Genomic DNA, 15,001 nt, shown 5'->3' with positions numbered 1-15,001 from the left:
AATCTATTTCATGCAGCCAACTGAAAGTTGGCTGCATGAAAGCCCACTAGAGGGCGCTCCTGCCGCATATTTCTGATCGCCTCCGGCGATCAGAAGTAACAAGAAGGGCTGCGATGAGCGGCCCTCCTTGTTTTGCTTTTCTCGTCGCCATGGCGACGAGCGGAGTAACGTCATGGACGTCAGCCGACGTCCTGACGTCAGCTGCCTCCGATCCAGCCCTTAGCACTGGCCGGAACTGATTGGTCCGGCTGCGCAGGGCTCGGGCGGCTGGGGGGACCTTCTTTCGCCGCTGCTCGCAGCGGATTGCAGCAGAGCGGCGGCGATCAGGTAGCACACGCGGCTGGCAAAGTGCCGGCTGTGTGTGCTGCTTTTTATTTGGCGAAAGTCGGCCCAGCAGGGCCTGAGCGGCTCCCTCCAGCGGTAATGGACGAGCTGAGCTCGTCCATACCGCTCAGGAAGTTAAAGAGACTCTGAAGTCAATTAAAAATCCTTGTTTTATTACAAAAACCTGTTTAACATATTAGCCCTACCTAAACCGCCATATCCCTGCCGCTGTAATCTAACTAAATCCCCCCAAACTTCCTGGGGGGCAATCCAGGGAGCGCTTCCATGAGAGGCAGAGATATGAGCCACAGCTCTACCTCTCAGCGCGTCTGTCAGCCTGGATCGGCGCCTCTCCCCCGCCCCTCAGAGTCTTCCTTCACTGAGAGGGGCGGGGGAGAGGCAGAGATCCGCCGCAGATCAATGCGAGGCAGAGCTGCGGCTCATAGCTCTGCCTCCAACAGCAGCAAAATCCACGACCAAAAAAGTCGTGGATTTTGCGGGGGAGAGGGAGGGTGGAGTTAGGGGGGATTTAGATAAATTACAGTCGTGGGGATGCGGCGGTTTAGGTAGGGCTAACATGTTAAACAGTATTTTGTAATAAAAACAATTTTTTTAAGAGACTTCAGAGTCTCTTTAAAAGGGGGAATATCAGTGTGGTATAGATCATTTATGAACGACGCGCATCTAGTATTAAAAAAATATACTAGAATTTGGTCATATGACTTTCACCTCAATAAAGCAGTAAAGACAAAGACAAACACTTATATAGCGCTTTTCTCTTGGCGGACTCAAAGCGCCAGAGCTGCAGCCACTAGGACGCGCTCTATAGGCAGTAGCAGTGTTAGAAGAGACTTGCCTAAGGTCTCCTGCTGAATAGGTGCTGGCTTACTGAACAGGCAGAGACGAGATTTGAACCCTGGTCTCCCATGTCAGAGGCAGAGCCCTTAACCATTACACTTTCCAGCCAGTAAGCATATAATTAGAGCGACTCAACTCGCTTCCAAATTTTCGCACTGTCTCACTCATTGGGAAACACTCCAGAAAATCTTCCTTAAATGGTATCTCACACCTGGAAAGTTGGCCTCATTTTATACATCACAATCTCCACTCTAGATGAAGTCTGTGTGAACACCGCTCGACCCACCAATCGCTGGACCGTGCACGACCAGGTCAGCAAGGCCCACAGTACACAGCAAGAAGGTCCGCACTTGTCCAGGATTCAAAGTCTTTATTTAGGACGTATCCAGTATAGCAATACACACATGCATCAAGCTAACATGTTTCGAGCTACCTCAGCTCTTAATCATAGCTGATTGAACAATGGCCACAACCCCCTATAAATAGTGGGATGTCCTACTCTTGCCACTCAAAACTCCACCCCCACATGGAGGTGGAGACAAAGGCAGTCTAAAAATATGATAGACAAATACTTTCTTGTGAATGTTTAGTACAAAACAATATACCTTATAAAAGCGAATAAACATTTATGAAAATACAAAAATACTGATAAAAAAATTAAATTACCTGGATATTACATTGAGTGGGGATGCCGACACTGGATTTGTTAATACCTGTACATATAGGAAATCGTGTAGTGGCAATGCCACTCTCAGAGCGGATAGTTGTCATCCAGCACACACTATCCACGGCATTCCTGACGGTGAGTTTATCAGAGCCAGACGGAATTGTTCTAGGGAAGAGAGTCTATCTGGGGAGCTAGACATTGTTGAAAAACGCCTGAGGGCACGAGGTTACCCCCCCCAAGGACAATCAGGAGGGGGAGACTTAGAGCCATGGAAAGAAACCAGATTGAGCTGTTACAGAGTGACAGTTATTTGGCTCGTGACCAACTAAAACCAACCTTTGTGATCACCTATGCGGTGGAGTACAGGCATGTGACCAACATCATTTCTAAATACCTCCCTATTTTGGAAGGGGATGTTGGTCTTTGGCCTGTCCTGAGGGGTGGCGTGAGATTTTCCAGCAGACTTTGAATCCTGGACAAGTGCGGACCTTCTTGCTGTGTACAATCTCCACTCTGTTGGAGACAATGTGGTCAGGTGGGTACCTTGTCCCATTTGCTTTGGGAATGTCCAAAACTTGATAACTTTTGGTATGAGGTTCAGAACAAAACCTCGGCCTTTATAAATCATACTTTTTCATTATCCCCAGCCCTGGCAATTCTAAACATAGGCATAGAAAACGTAGATCTTAAGTATAGGCTGGTTGTCTTCCATATCCTTGCAACGGCTAGACCTCTCCATATATCAAATTGGAAATCCCCAGAAATTCCTTCACCAACCCACCTTTTACATTTAATACAACATAACCTATCTTTGCAATCAAGACTAAGGGCTCACAGGGAAAAGAAGGACTTTGGTTATATAATGGTACTTCCCTAAGCAAATAATTTGGTTGACATACTTCAGAGAAGTTGAAGAATGTTTGATAGACATCCCTTATTCCCACCGAGTTGAACTGTGACGATATAATCGGATGGTCTTATCTCCTATTTTATAAAAGTGTAACCAGACATAATTGTTACCCAATTGCTACCTATTATTACTAATGTAATGGAATGTATAGCTGTTAAATTGGTAGAGGTACTTCTAAATGTTTACTTCACTAGGTTATTACCCATACTAGGTTATTTTGTTAATTTAGTCAGCTTTATCTTCTGTGATATTATAACTTCTTAGTTTAGATAGCTAAGAGTTTTCTAGGATAGAGTTACACTTTACACTTTATTATTGCTACTTTTGTGATGGCACGGCCAGACGTTACTTTGCTGCATGTGTGACTCTTGTAGTATTAGGCCCACGTGGCCCAATTTTTTAAATATGTTGGATAATAGATCTATTCAGCTGTTCTGCATTTATTTGTATGTTGAAAAAAATTCAATAAAAATCTCTTCAATTTGAAAAAAATAATAATTTGATAAAGTATGTGGGAGTTTAAGGGTTAGGCACTACAGGGGGAGTTTTAAGGTTTAGAAAAGTTTGATAACTAAAATGATATTATCTGGAAAATACAGATACTCCTCAAATAACTAAATATATTTATTTAAAAAATAATTTGATAAAGTATATGGGAGTTTTAGGGCTAGGCACTACTGGGGGAGTTTTAAGTTTTAGTAAAGTTTGATAACTAAAACGATATCTGTAAAATACAAATGTTCCTCAAATAACTAAATATATCAATTTATAAAATAATTTGATAATTGCTATGATGATATGGGAGTTTTAGGGCTAGGCACTACTAGGGGAGTTTTAAGGTGTTCATGAAAAAAGGGCGCCAGGAAAAAAGGGGTCGGCTGGATAACGAAATGGCGTCGGCGGATAACGAAATCTTATAACGATAAACATCATTGTCAAACTTGATTAACAATAAATGCCGCTTTAAAAACAGACAGGAAATAATAACAAAAAGATATTACTATTAAAAATCATTACATAATTCAACAATACGGTTTAACCCAACCCTACTTTCACACGGAACCCTTCCCTGGTGGTGCCTAAAACTAACCACTCCCCTGGTGGTGCCTAACCCTAACCACACCCCCTGGTGTTGCCTAAAACTAACCGCCGCCCGGGTGGTGCCTAGCCACTCCCCCTGGTGGTGCCTAACCCTAACTACTCCCTCTGCAGAAACACCCTTTTACACATAGAAACTATAATATCTTTGATAATGTAAAATCTGTACATACAAACAAAATAATTTGACAAAAACGATAATGTTGCAAGCTTCTAAAATGATAACATACTTTAACGTTCTAATGTTGTTAATGATATTCATCGGGAGCCCTTTTTTCGCTGTATTAACGATAATTGCATTAGCGCCTATGGCGGTGCCCTTTTTGTCCACCTTCAGCCGACTCCCTTTTTTCCTGCTACCGTTTTAAAGTTTAGGCACCACCAGGGGGGTCTTAGGGTTAGGCACCACCAGGCGGGGTTTAGGGTTAGGGACCACCAAGGGGGTCTAAGTGTTAGGCACCACCAGGGGGGTCTTAGGGTTAGACACCACCAGGGGGGTCTTAGGATTAGGCACCCCCAGGGAAAGGGTTAGGCACTGCTGGGGGGTTTAGGGCTAGGCACCACCAGGGGAGGGGTTAGGGTTTGGCACCATCAGGGGAGTTTTAGGGTTAGGCACCACAAGGGGGTTTTAGGATTAGGCAGCACCAGGGGGGTCTTAGGGTCAGTCACTAGAGATGTCGTGAACATCAAATTTTGGGTTCGTGAATTTGGGTTTGTGAAACGCGAGCTTCCAAAAATGTTCGCGAACCGGCGAATCTGGCAAACCGCCATATACTTCAAAGTCCAGGCAAATTTAAAAATACCTACAAAGATTGTTTCTGGCCACAAAAGTGATGGAAAAGTTGTTTCAAGGGATCTAACACCTGGACTGTGGCATGCCGGAGGGGGATCAATGCCAAAAGTCCCACCAAAAATTACGGAGTTGACACAAAGTAGGGTTTTAATCCTTAAAGGGAAGAAATCCCATTATGTGCAGCTCTGGAGGTGTCAGTGGACTGTGGAGTGTCACACACATTAAAAAAACCCACAGGAGACTGATGTGCTAGCCCTCAAAAGGGCTGTTTGGGGTGCTTTCACAGCAAGTGAGGAACAAGAACACAGGCCTAGCTAATACTTTCTCTACCTATCGGCAGAAAGTCGGACCCTGCTCTCAATAACAGTCAGCAGCCAGCAGAGAATTAATCTAATATGGCCACCGCAACTGCTATTTAATAGGAGGGTGGGGGGTCCAGGAGGGGGTGCTAGCTGATTGGCTGCCATGTGTCTGCTGACTGTGAGGTAAGGGGTCAAAGTTTAGCTCAATGATAATGTATAGGGGGCGGATCGAACACATCAAATGTTCGCTGTTCACCACGAATGTGAACCGCTGAAGTTCGCAGAATACTGTTAGCCGGCGAACAGTTTGGGCCATCTCTATTAGACACCACCAGGGGGGTCTAAGGATTAGGGATAGGTAGAGGGAGGGATTCTGTGTGAAAATAGGGTTAGGTTTAGTTGTAGTAAAATATATTACAGCCACAGAATTCTGCGGTGCAGGGTTATAGCCATGTGTCAGGCATTCCAAGATGTGCAACACTTGCCCTAAGATACTGTATACTGACATGAGGAAGTAGGTTGACTCCCGTGAAACACGTTGTCTGTTTTTTGTTTTTTTTAACCTAAACTATGTGTCATCCTGAGGCAAGTTCCTCTTACCATTTACACTGTTTTATAAGTGTTTTAAACTTTTTGGGGAGTCTCTCTCCCTCACAAAAAAACAGCCATGTCATTGTCATGTTATATCGGATTTCATCTTCAATCCTAGATTTTCACCTGAAGCTCGGGTACAAAATTAGACATTTACCTATAGAGAGGGAAGCCTCAGGATCCTTTTGAGGCTTCCCTCGGTATTCTGATGTCCCCCGTCACTGAGTGCACCCCTCGGAAAATTAGCAACACGGCATTGTCGCTAATCATATCAGGGCCATGCAGCTAGTCTTGATGCAGTGTGGCCACGCAGTAGTTGCACAAGCTCACCCACGCATGCACAGTAAGCCAGAACCGCTCGTGTACGAGCAGCTCTGTGCTACTGTGCAGGAGGGCTTGCGCAGCTCCTGCATGACTATGTTCGAAACAGAGGAGGAGCACGGCCCTGATCTGAAGTGAAGCCCCACTCAGCGACAGGGGACATCGTAGTAACGAGGGAAGACTCAATAGGATCCTGAGGCTTCCCTCTATTCAGGTAATCTAATTTTGATCTCGAGCTTCGGCTCTTGATCACTTTAAGTTATCACCTTTGTTGTTATTCTTATGCCCCATACACACGCTCAACAGCGGTCTTTTATGCAGCACAATTGTAAAAAGAGGAAGAGGAGACTGTAGAAAGGGGCAGAGCTACATCCTGCATGTGGTTCAATCCCTATCTACTGCACATAAATCCCCATACACATGCTCAACAGCGATCTTTTATGCAGCACAATTTTCAAAAGACTTTTGTTGTGAAACAAGTTGAAATAGCTAAAAAAAAGTCTCTTGCTATTGTTCAAAAAGCTGCTAAGACTGATAAGAAGTCAACCCAACAGGATGTAGCTCTGCCCCTTTCTGCAGTCTCCTCTTCCTGCATGATTACTGCCAGCCTGCAGGTGCTTTATATGGCAGCCAGGAAAAGAGAGAGTGTGTGTGTATATGCTTATGTAGCTTATGTATGTATGTATGTATATGTATTTATGTATGTATGTATGTATATGTATATGTGTATGTGTATGTATGTTTGTCATACTGAAATGTCCACTTGTGCCAAGGCCAAGTTTCTCTGCAGACTGCCTGATGTTTTTGTAGAGAATACTTATGTATTGCTCTTTTTTATGGAGCCATTTACTGTGATTAGGTTTCCTGGTCCATTGGCTGAAAACTACTCCCAAAGCATTAGGTTTCCACCACCATGTTTGACAGTGGGGATGGTGTTCTTTGGGTTGAAGGCTTCTCCCAGAAGTCTTCTTATTTGTCCAGATAAGCATTTGCAAAGGCCAAGCAAGCTTTTATGTGCCTTATTTGGAGAAGTGGCATCCTCCTTGGACTGCATCTGTGGAACCCAGCAGTGTGCAGTGTCCGTTGGATTGTCTGCCTTGAGGAATTGCCACCAGCAGAGCCCACACTAACTAGGATGGCCTTGGTGATGAGCCTCGGATTATTTTTCACCTCTCTCTATATATCATCCAGGGCTAGCACAGGTGTCTCTTTTGGCTTCCTACCAGGACCTCTGAGATTTTCCACAGTGTGGAACATCTTGTATTTTGTAATAATACGTTGTACTGTAGCCATTGGAACTTTTAGAAATGGCCTTGCAGCCCTTTCCTGACTTGCGTGGAGCCACAAATGCACAGTCGCAGGTCCTCAGTGAGCTCCTTTGCCTTAGCTATGACTGTTCACAAACAAACTGCACAGAGCTGCTGTTTTTCACCTGTTGAGTTGATTAAAACAGCTGTTCCCAATTAATCAGGGTAAATAGGATGATTTAGAACAGCTTGGACTGTTTAAAATGGTATAGAACTTTGGACTTCCCCACAGACTGTGACAGTTTGTGAAGGGTATGAATAATTTTGGACTGGACACTTTTTGCTCCAACGTAAATAAAAGCCGAGAAATGTTTTTTGTTTTTTTATCACAATAATGCCTCTTGTACATTGTCTTATCTTTTAGGAGACACCTATGTCATTTCCCGACAAAAAATTACCTGCTGATTAAATAAAAGTAACTTTAAGCCTATATATATATATATATATATATATAGTCTCTCTTCCTTCATCCCTGTGTGCCTGCTGTATTTTTCTCACTATACAGAGCCTCCTTCTGCATACGCCACAAAAAAATAAAAATAAAAAGCAGACAGCTCAGAAATCCTTCACTTAACATTGCAGTCTCTAGTAACAACCCACCTAATAACAACTCAGGCCAAGTGATAATTACTCACACACTTTACAGTTATCACTTGCATTCCTATCTGTGAATTAACAACCTGTCTTACGTTTAGAATTAAGTTAACTTAAAAGACAGCTGAACTGAGAGGGATATGGAGGCTGCCATACTTGTTTCCTTTTAAGCAATACCAGATGTCTGGCTGTCCTACTTATCCTCTGCCTTCAATGCTTTTAGCCGTAGACCCTTAACAAGCATGCAGCAGAACAGGTGTTTCTGATATTATTGGTAGATCTGACAAGATTAGCTGCATGCTTGTTTCTGGTGTTATTCAGACACTACTGCCAAATAGATCAGCAGGGCTGCCAGGCAACTGGGATTGTTTAAAATAAATAAATATGGCAGCATCCATATTCTTCTCACTTCAGTTGTCCTTTAAGGACAGAATCCTTATTTTAACCACCTTCGGACCGGGCAAGTATAAATCTACGGCGGGCAGGGGGCGCTGCGGTCCTGACAGGATGTAAACTCTACTTCCCATTGACCGTGCGTCCCAGCCCGTCCGCGTCGCTCGGTCCTCTCTGCCCCCGGCGCAATCAGCTGCCCTGCCGCCTCTATGACGGCAGAGCACTGTGAGCCGGGCAGGAGCCGTTTTCATTGGCTCCTGGCCCTGTCATTCCTGTAAGCCGTTCACATTGGCTTACATGGAATGACAGGGTCAGGAGCCAATGAAAGCGGGTCCTGACCGGCGCACAGCGCTCTACCGTCATAGCGACGGCAGAGAGAATAGCCTGCGGCGGGGACAGAGCGATGGTAACTTGCGGCGATTCGTCGGGAAGCGGCGGTTTGCTGGACCAGCACCCTGTGGTCCTTAAGGGAGCAGAGGGTGCTGGTCCAGAAAGGGTTAAGGTTTGCCTGATGTAAATTAAGTGAATACTAAATGTTTTATCTCCATGGTAATAGCAGTAAAAACAGCTCAGAATCAATAAAGTGTAGAGAAACCGAGAGCCCAATATAGTGTAGTATGTTAAGCATAAATGAAGTAAAGGTTATCGTGAGAAAATTATACTCACAAACGTGGGTTACCACAAAGGCAACCACTGTATAGGCAGGTGAGGAGATTAGACCTGTCCTCACTCAGGGATAAGAAGTCGCTCTCTGTAGATGCGAAAGGGGGTAGATCACCCCTCCACCAGGGGTGGACACAGTATAGCAGTAGGTGAACAGAGGCGCCAGCAGGATAAAAGTGGATAAAAACTTTAAAATTTGCTGGGAGGAAGCGGAGGACTTACCTCCATAAAGCAGACACGAAAGACTGTCTGAATAGTAGCAATCACATTTATTAACTAGTACCCCAAAACAGTGCAACGCATTTCGCAGGCCCAGCCCGCTTCATCAGGCAATAAACATGGGGACAAGACAGGATTTCAGAAATAGCAGGTGTAGCGCCTCAGTTAATAAATGTGATTGCTACTATTCAGACAGTCTTTCGTGTCTGCTTTATGGAGGTAAGTCCACCGCTTCCTCCCAGCAAATTTTAAAGTTTTTATCCGCTTTTATCCTGCTGGCGCCTCTGTTCTCCTACTGCTAGCTCAGAATCAATATTAAAAACAGGAGATAAGCTTAGTGAATTGTGTCTTTTAAAACCAAATTTACAATAATAGACTCCAGTAAGTGTTTTATTTAGGATTTGTTCTACAGACACAATCATTTACCTTACATATTAATCCTCACTTCGGGTTTGTTTTTAAGCTTACATGTCTACAATTTCCTGATTCAGATGTTTTCCTTTCTTAAAAAATATATAACAAAAATCATCTGCGTAGCAGTCATATGACACTGATATAGGACATGATACTGACATATGACCAATCAAAACACCTAAGAGTAGATGACATGTAAGCTTACTAGTACTGTATTGTTTTAAGGGGAACCTAAACTGAGAGGGATGCGGATGTTTCCTTTTAAACAATTGTTGCCTGGCAGCCCTGCTGATCTCTTTGGCTGCAGAAGTGGCTGAATCACACACCTGAAACAAGCATGCAGCTAATCCAGTCTGACTTCAGTCAGAGCACCTGATCTGCAGATTTCTTACAGCAAATACATATCATTAAACATGCAAATACACAGTCCTACTTTGCAGACTTGTCTGTTGAATGTCGACGTTTACTGCTTGAAGACTTCTCTTTTTTCGTCTCACTTTCTTTCTTGTCTGAAGATTTTTTCCCAGCAGGTTCATTCTTTGCCTGAAGAGTCAAAAAGAATTACTGTTTTATATACCACCATCTTTTGTTGCACTGTACAGTTAGAGAAAACCTGTAGTGAGAAGGATTTGAAAACAGCAATCCTTACAAAAAGAATGCTACTTGTCTGACTGCTATGTTGTTAATCTACATCTAATTCTTTCTGAATTTTTGATGCAGAATAAGCATTTGTAATAGCAGCGGTGTCTATAATAATTGGTGGAAAACTTAAGAACCATTGTAACAAGCTAGCTGAACCAAAGCAAGTGCGAGAACAAATTAAAAGAGCGCTTGAAGTGAGATGTGACAATCACGAGCCAAAAGTGTATACACGGCCCCAACCCTGGTTTTAGTGCTAGGCCGAACTACTTTTTTTTTAACCCAAGAAAGGGTTAATCAGAGACTTCTGTTTACGGCGCCCGCGTGAGGGGTGGCTGAGGAGAGAGCTCTGTGAGCGGTCCTCTATCTATCTGTACCAAGGAAATCCCGCTGCACCAGATAGTAGGGTGGAATAGGGTGAAATAGGAAATCTTTTATTCTTAATCCAACATCAGTGTTACAGATAAAAGCTTTTATCTGTAACACTGATGTTGGATTAAAGTGGACCCAAACTAAAAATACAAAATTTCAGAAATAAAATCTATTTTCTAAATTATAATAAATTGCAGCCTTTTTTCAGCTGCATGATGACAAATATAAAATATTTTACATTTATTGGAGAAACCCCTTCCTTTCATATTGCCGGCAAATAATCCGGCAAACTGGTGGAGTAGATGGTGTCCAGCAAAGGAGGAATTGCTAATGGCTGCCACCTGTATAACCCTAGTTATGCAAAGAGGAGGGTGAAAAGCATGCACTGAAATGCTCATAGGCTTGAAATAGTGTTTAATTATATTTGTATGTGTCAGAGTGGTGCAACTAAATATTTTGAATTAAAAAATGTTTGGTTTGGGTCCGCTTTAAGAATAAAAGATTTCCTGTTTCACCCTACTATCTGGTGCAGTGGGATTTCCTTGGTACACATGGACTTCTGGCATTTGACTTCCATACTCCCAGTTATGCAATATATGTGAGTGTAGCAGTCTCTTCTTTTTCCTTCAAGTTTGTACACATCTATCTGCCTGCTAATTTTCCAAAATTGCCCAAAAACAGCTGATTAGGACGGTAAAGTGACCTGGAGCACTACATGTCCTCGAATTTGGATATGGACCAATATTTGCTGCGTTCGGAGAAGAACAAACAGACAGGCCAGGAATCCAAGATGGCAGCTAAGATAGCAGCATTCCCAACCTGCATCGCTGGAGTGGGAGACAGCAGATACCGGGGGAAGTGATGCTGAAGACAATGTGGATGAAGGGCATTCCCACACAGGAGACATTAACTACAATGAGTTGGCAAGGGTAGTTGTTCACAAGCTGACCCCAGAACTGCACGACATGATCCAGACTGCTTTGGTGCAAATTACTGAAACAGGTTCACAAGGACTTGCAGGCTCATACTAATTGGCTAAAATAAGCTGAGCAGCGTATCTCTAAAGGTGAGGACAAGCGGGAACAATACAGAAAAAAAGATGAATAAGTTGGAGCTGAGTAAAAAGGAAATGCATGCAAAACTGCAAGACCTGGTAAACTCAGCGTTCCCACTACGAACCCTCCACTTCAACCAACATTTTCAATTAAAACAAAGAAACCGAGAGCCCGGTATGGTGTAGTACGTATTGGCACCAGAAGAATAATTGACAAGTATTATACTCAAAAACATTGGTTACCGCATAGGCAACCACTGTATAGGCAGGTGGGGAGATTAGACCTGTCCCCACTCAGGATTAAAATGTCGCTCTCTGTAGAAGGAAAAGAGGGTAGATCACCCTTCCACCAGGGTGGAATTTTTGATCATAAGCTGTGCAGAGGCGCCAAAAGGATCAAAGTATGCTAAAAAGTTTAAAATATTCGGGTGGCAGTGGTGGACCGGTCACTCCAAAAAGGACACGAAATTGTCACTTGAGGAAAAGACAATTTAATTAAATACTCCACAAACAATTCGCAACGCGTTTCACGGGCACAATCCCGCTTCATCAGGCAATAGACACGGAGTATCACTACAAATGACAGAGATGGAAGCATGTCAAAGAACTGCACTGTACATATGATTGTACAAACAATAGTGGTACATCATTAGTCTGAGTGAACACATTATATTGTAGTATAAATACATAATTAACATAAGTAACATAAGTAATGAGGTGAAGAGAAGTAATGGGGTGAAAAGGGGTTTTAGTATGTTTAGTATAAATAAATATTTAACAAAAGTGATGGGGTGAAGAGGAGTTTCAGTTTGTTTGGGTAGTGTAATATAGTGTAATATAGTGTATCATGGTAAATGGGGGGAGAATAATTGATTGTAAGCAATATTAGCTAGATAGTAGTCATTTTAGGCAATGTTTGTCTTATAGTAATGTGGAAGTATAGGTGTAGTGACCAGGTAATCGGGTTGGGGGGGGGGGGGGGGGGGGTTAGAATTGCAAGTGTATAAAGGGTGAGGGGGAAGGGGAAGGTTTGGAATTGCAGGTGTATGCAAAGTTGAAGCATTATTATATTGAGGGTGACAAGAGGGTGCTATAGACAGGGTAAATGTATATAGACCAGTTAGTCCGGTAAGGGGTAGTGCGAATAGTATTTTAGATTGACTTACCGGCTAGACGTCCAATACACGCTTGGCACCTCTGTACTGTTGTGCCAGCGTGGGACTTGTTATGTAGCCGTAGCGTGTGGTTCCGGGGTCACGCGGGGCGATAGTGCTTGGCCAATGGGAATGTGTAGGAGGCGGGGATGGGAAGATTGAGGTAGCTGCGTGCGACTCAGAGGCCGCGTTAGGGCTGCGCAGCCGGGTGGGCGGGGCGGTGTACAGGAAGCGTCAAGCCGACAATGGCTATGGCGTTCCTATACGCATAATGAAGTGGCAGTGTGGGTGGTGAGAACCTCCATGCGCTGTATGCGCATGTGCAAAGATTGGGAGGAGTGTGGGTGCGCCATATTGGTTGTGGGCATTATGCCTATCAAGAGGTGGGATGTTTGACAGGGGGGGAAAAAAATCATACAAGGTAATAAAATAAGGAAATAAAAAAGGATGGATCTGGAGTAGGTGATGGGGGAAGCGAATATTTATTGAATGAAGCCTATAGAAAAATTAAGGCAATGTATAAAACGTATGGCATTGTAGAACTAAAGAAATTTGTTACTATTTACTGTGATGGTGGGTTGCTGCCACCCAGTGGTGAAAATCTGTATAACATGATGATATTATACTGTAGGATCTCTTAGTGTGAGTTTGTGTAGTGTTCATCTGGGTATATAAAGAGTGTGGTGTGTATATACATAGAGAACTGTATACCCACAAGGAGAATATCTCTGTGTGTGTATGCCTGTAGGTTTAGGAGGGGGAGGGGGGAGAAAAAAAGGGGGGAGATACAAGGGTGGAATACCAGTACTGCAATCAGACCCCACCCCAGAAATCAATAAGGCTCTTAAAAGTTTCATTAATGACGCCCTGATCAACAACAACATCACCAAAAACGAGAGGAATTTTATCAATCATCATCCCAAAACTCCCTTTTTCTACTATGTAACCAAAATTCACAAAAATATTCATAAACCACCTGGCAGACCTATTATCTCTGGCATCGATTCCATCACCAGTAACTTATCCAGATTCATTGACACACATCTACAGCCCCTTGTCCAGGCCCTACCCTCGTTTCTCAAAGACTCCCAACACCTTATACAATTCCTACAATCCATACCTTGGCAAGTAAACTTTATCCGGCTTACTTGCGATGTAACATCCCTATACACGAACATACCACACTCTTTCGGACTCACTGCTTTAAAATATTACCTTGAATCCAATATGCTTATGCCACAAACACAACAATCCTTTCTAATTCAATGTACAGAATTCATTCTCAACAACAATATTTTCACATTTCAAGACAACATCTACCACCAGGTCAGCGGAGTATCAATGGGGAGCTTGTTCTACCCTTCCTATGCTAATTTGACTATGGGTTTCCTTGAACACATCAAAACCATAACAACCCATTCTCCAACAACATCATTTTTTACAAAAGATACATAGACGACTTAATCTTCATATGGAAAGCTCCCGCCGACCTAATCCCTTCCTTCCTAGACTACCTCAACAACAACCCCGCAGGTCTACAATTCACCTCCCATCATGACCAAGTTTCAATAGAATTTCTGGACCTAATCCTCTACACGGATCTACATCACATCAAAACCAAAACTTTCTTTAAACCAGTAGATGCCAACAACTACATCCACTACCACAGCTTCCACCACCGCCCCTGGACTAAAAATACCCCATACAGCCAATACAAAAGAATATACCGTAACTGTACAGACGTTCAACAATACAACATCCAATCAAAAATTCTCACAACCAAGTTTACCGATCGGAAATACCTAAGAAACTGTTGAAAGATGCACAACTCAAGGCAAAAACCCACTACCCACCCCTACCCCCATCTAATACACAGACAAATGACATACCCCGTTTTATCACCAAATACTGTTTCCAACACCAATCCATCCGCAACATTCTAAACAACAGATGGGAGATTCTCCTCCAAGACCCCCACTTACGATCCATCATACCAAAAAAAAACCGCCATTACCTACAGACGTGCTCCCAACCTCCGGGGCCTTTTAGCCCCCAGTAAGTTACGCCAACCACCCCCAGTCACCATACATCCTCCTACCACCCAGATATCAGGGAGTGGACCCTGCAACCATAAAAAAATGCCTAGCCTGCCAATTCGTCAATAGTACCACATCATTCTCCTCTCCTATCACTAGCACAGAATATCAAATATGGTTTATGGTTGGATGCATTAAATTCGCCTCCTCAACCATCGTTCTGAAGGACAATTCTGATCTGCGCCACAAAATTAGTACATCATCCACAAATCTGAAGTACCCAAAAAGCTGC

General features: G+C 43.3%; 1 protein-coding gene across 1 annotated transcript in view; it reads right to left on the bottom strand.

The window, feature by feature from the left end:
- Nucleotides 1–15,001, bottom strand: part of LOC137509446 (scaffold attachment factor B2-like) — a 996,257-nt gene that overhangs the window by 929,853 nt on the left and 51,403 nt on the right. Inside the window, exon 3 of the mRNA XM_068233833.1 lies at nucleotides 9,888–9,997. Coding sequence (XP_068089934.1) covers nucleotides 9,888–9,997 — 110 coding nt within the window. The remainder of the gene's footprint in view (nucleotides 1–9,887; nucleotides 9,998–15,001) is intronic.

The sequence above is a fragment of the Hyperolius riggenbachi genome, chromosome 1, assembly GCF_040937935.1.
Source record: "Hyperolius riggenbachi isolate aHypRig1 chromosome 1, aHypRig1.pri, whole genome shotgun sequence".
NCBI lineage: Eukaryota > Metazoa > Chordata > Amphibia > Anura > Hyperoliidae > Hyperolius > Hyperolius riggenbachi.
The sequence above is the reverse complement of the archived record's forward strand: the minus strand, read 5'-3'. Positions and strand labels throughout refer to the sequence as shown.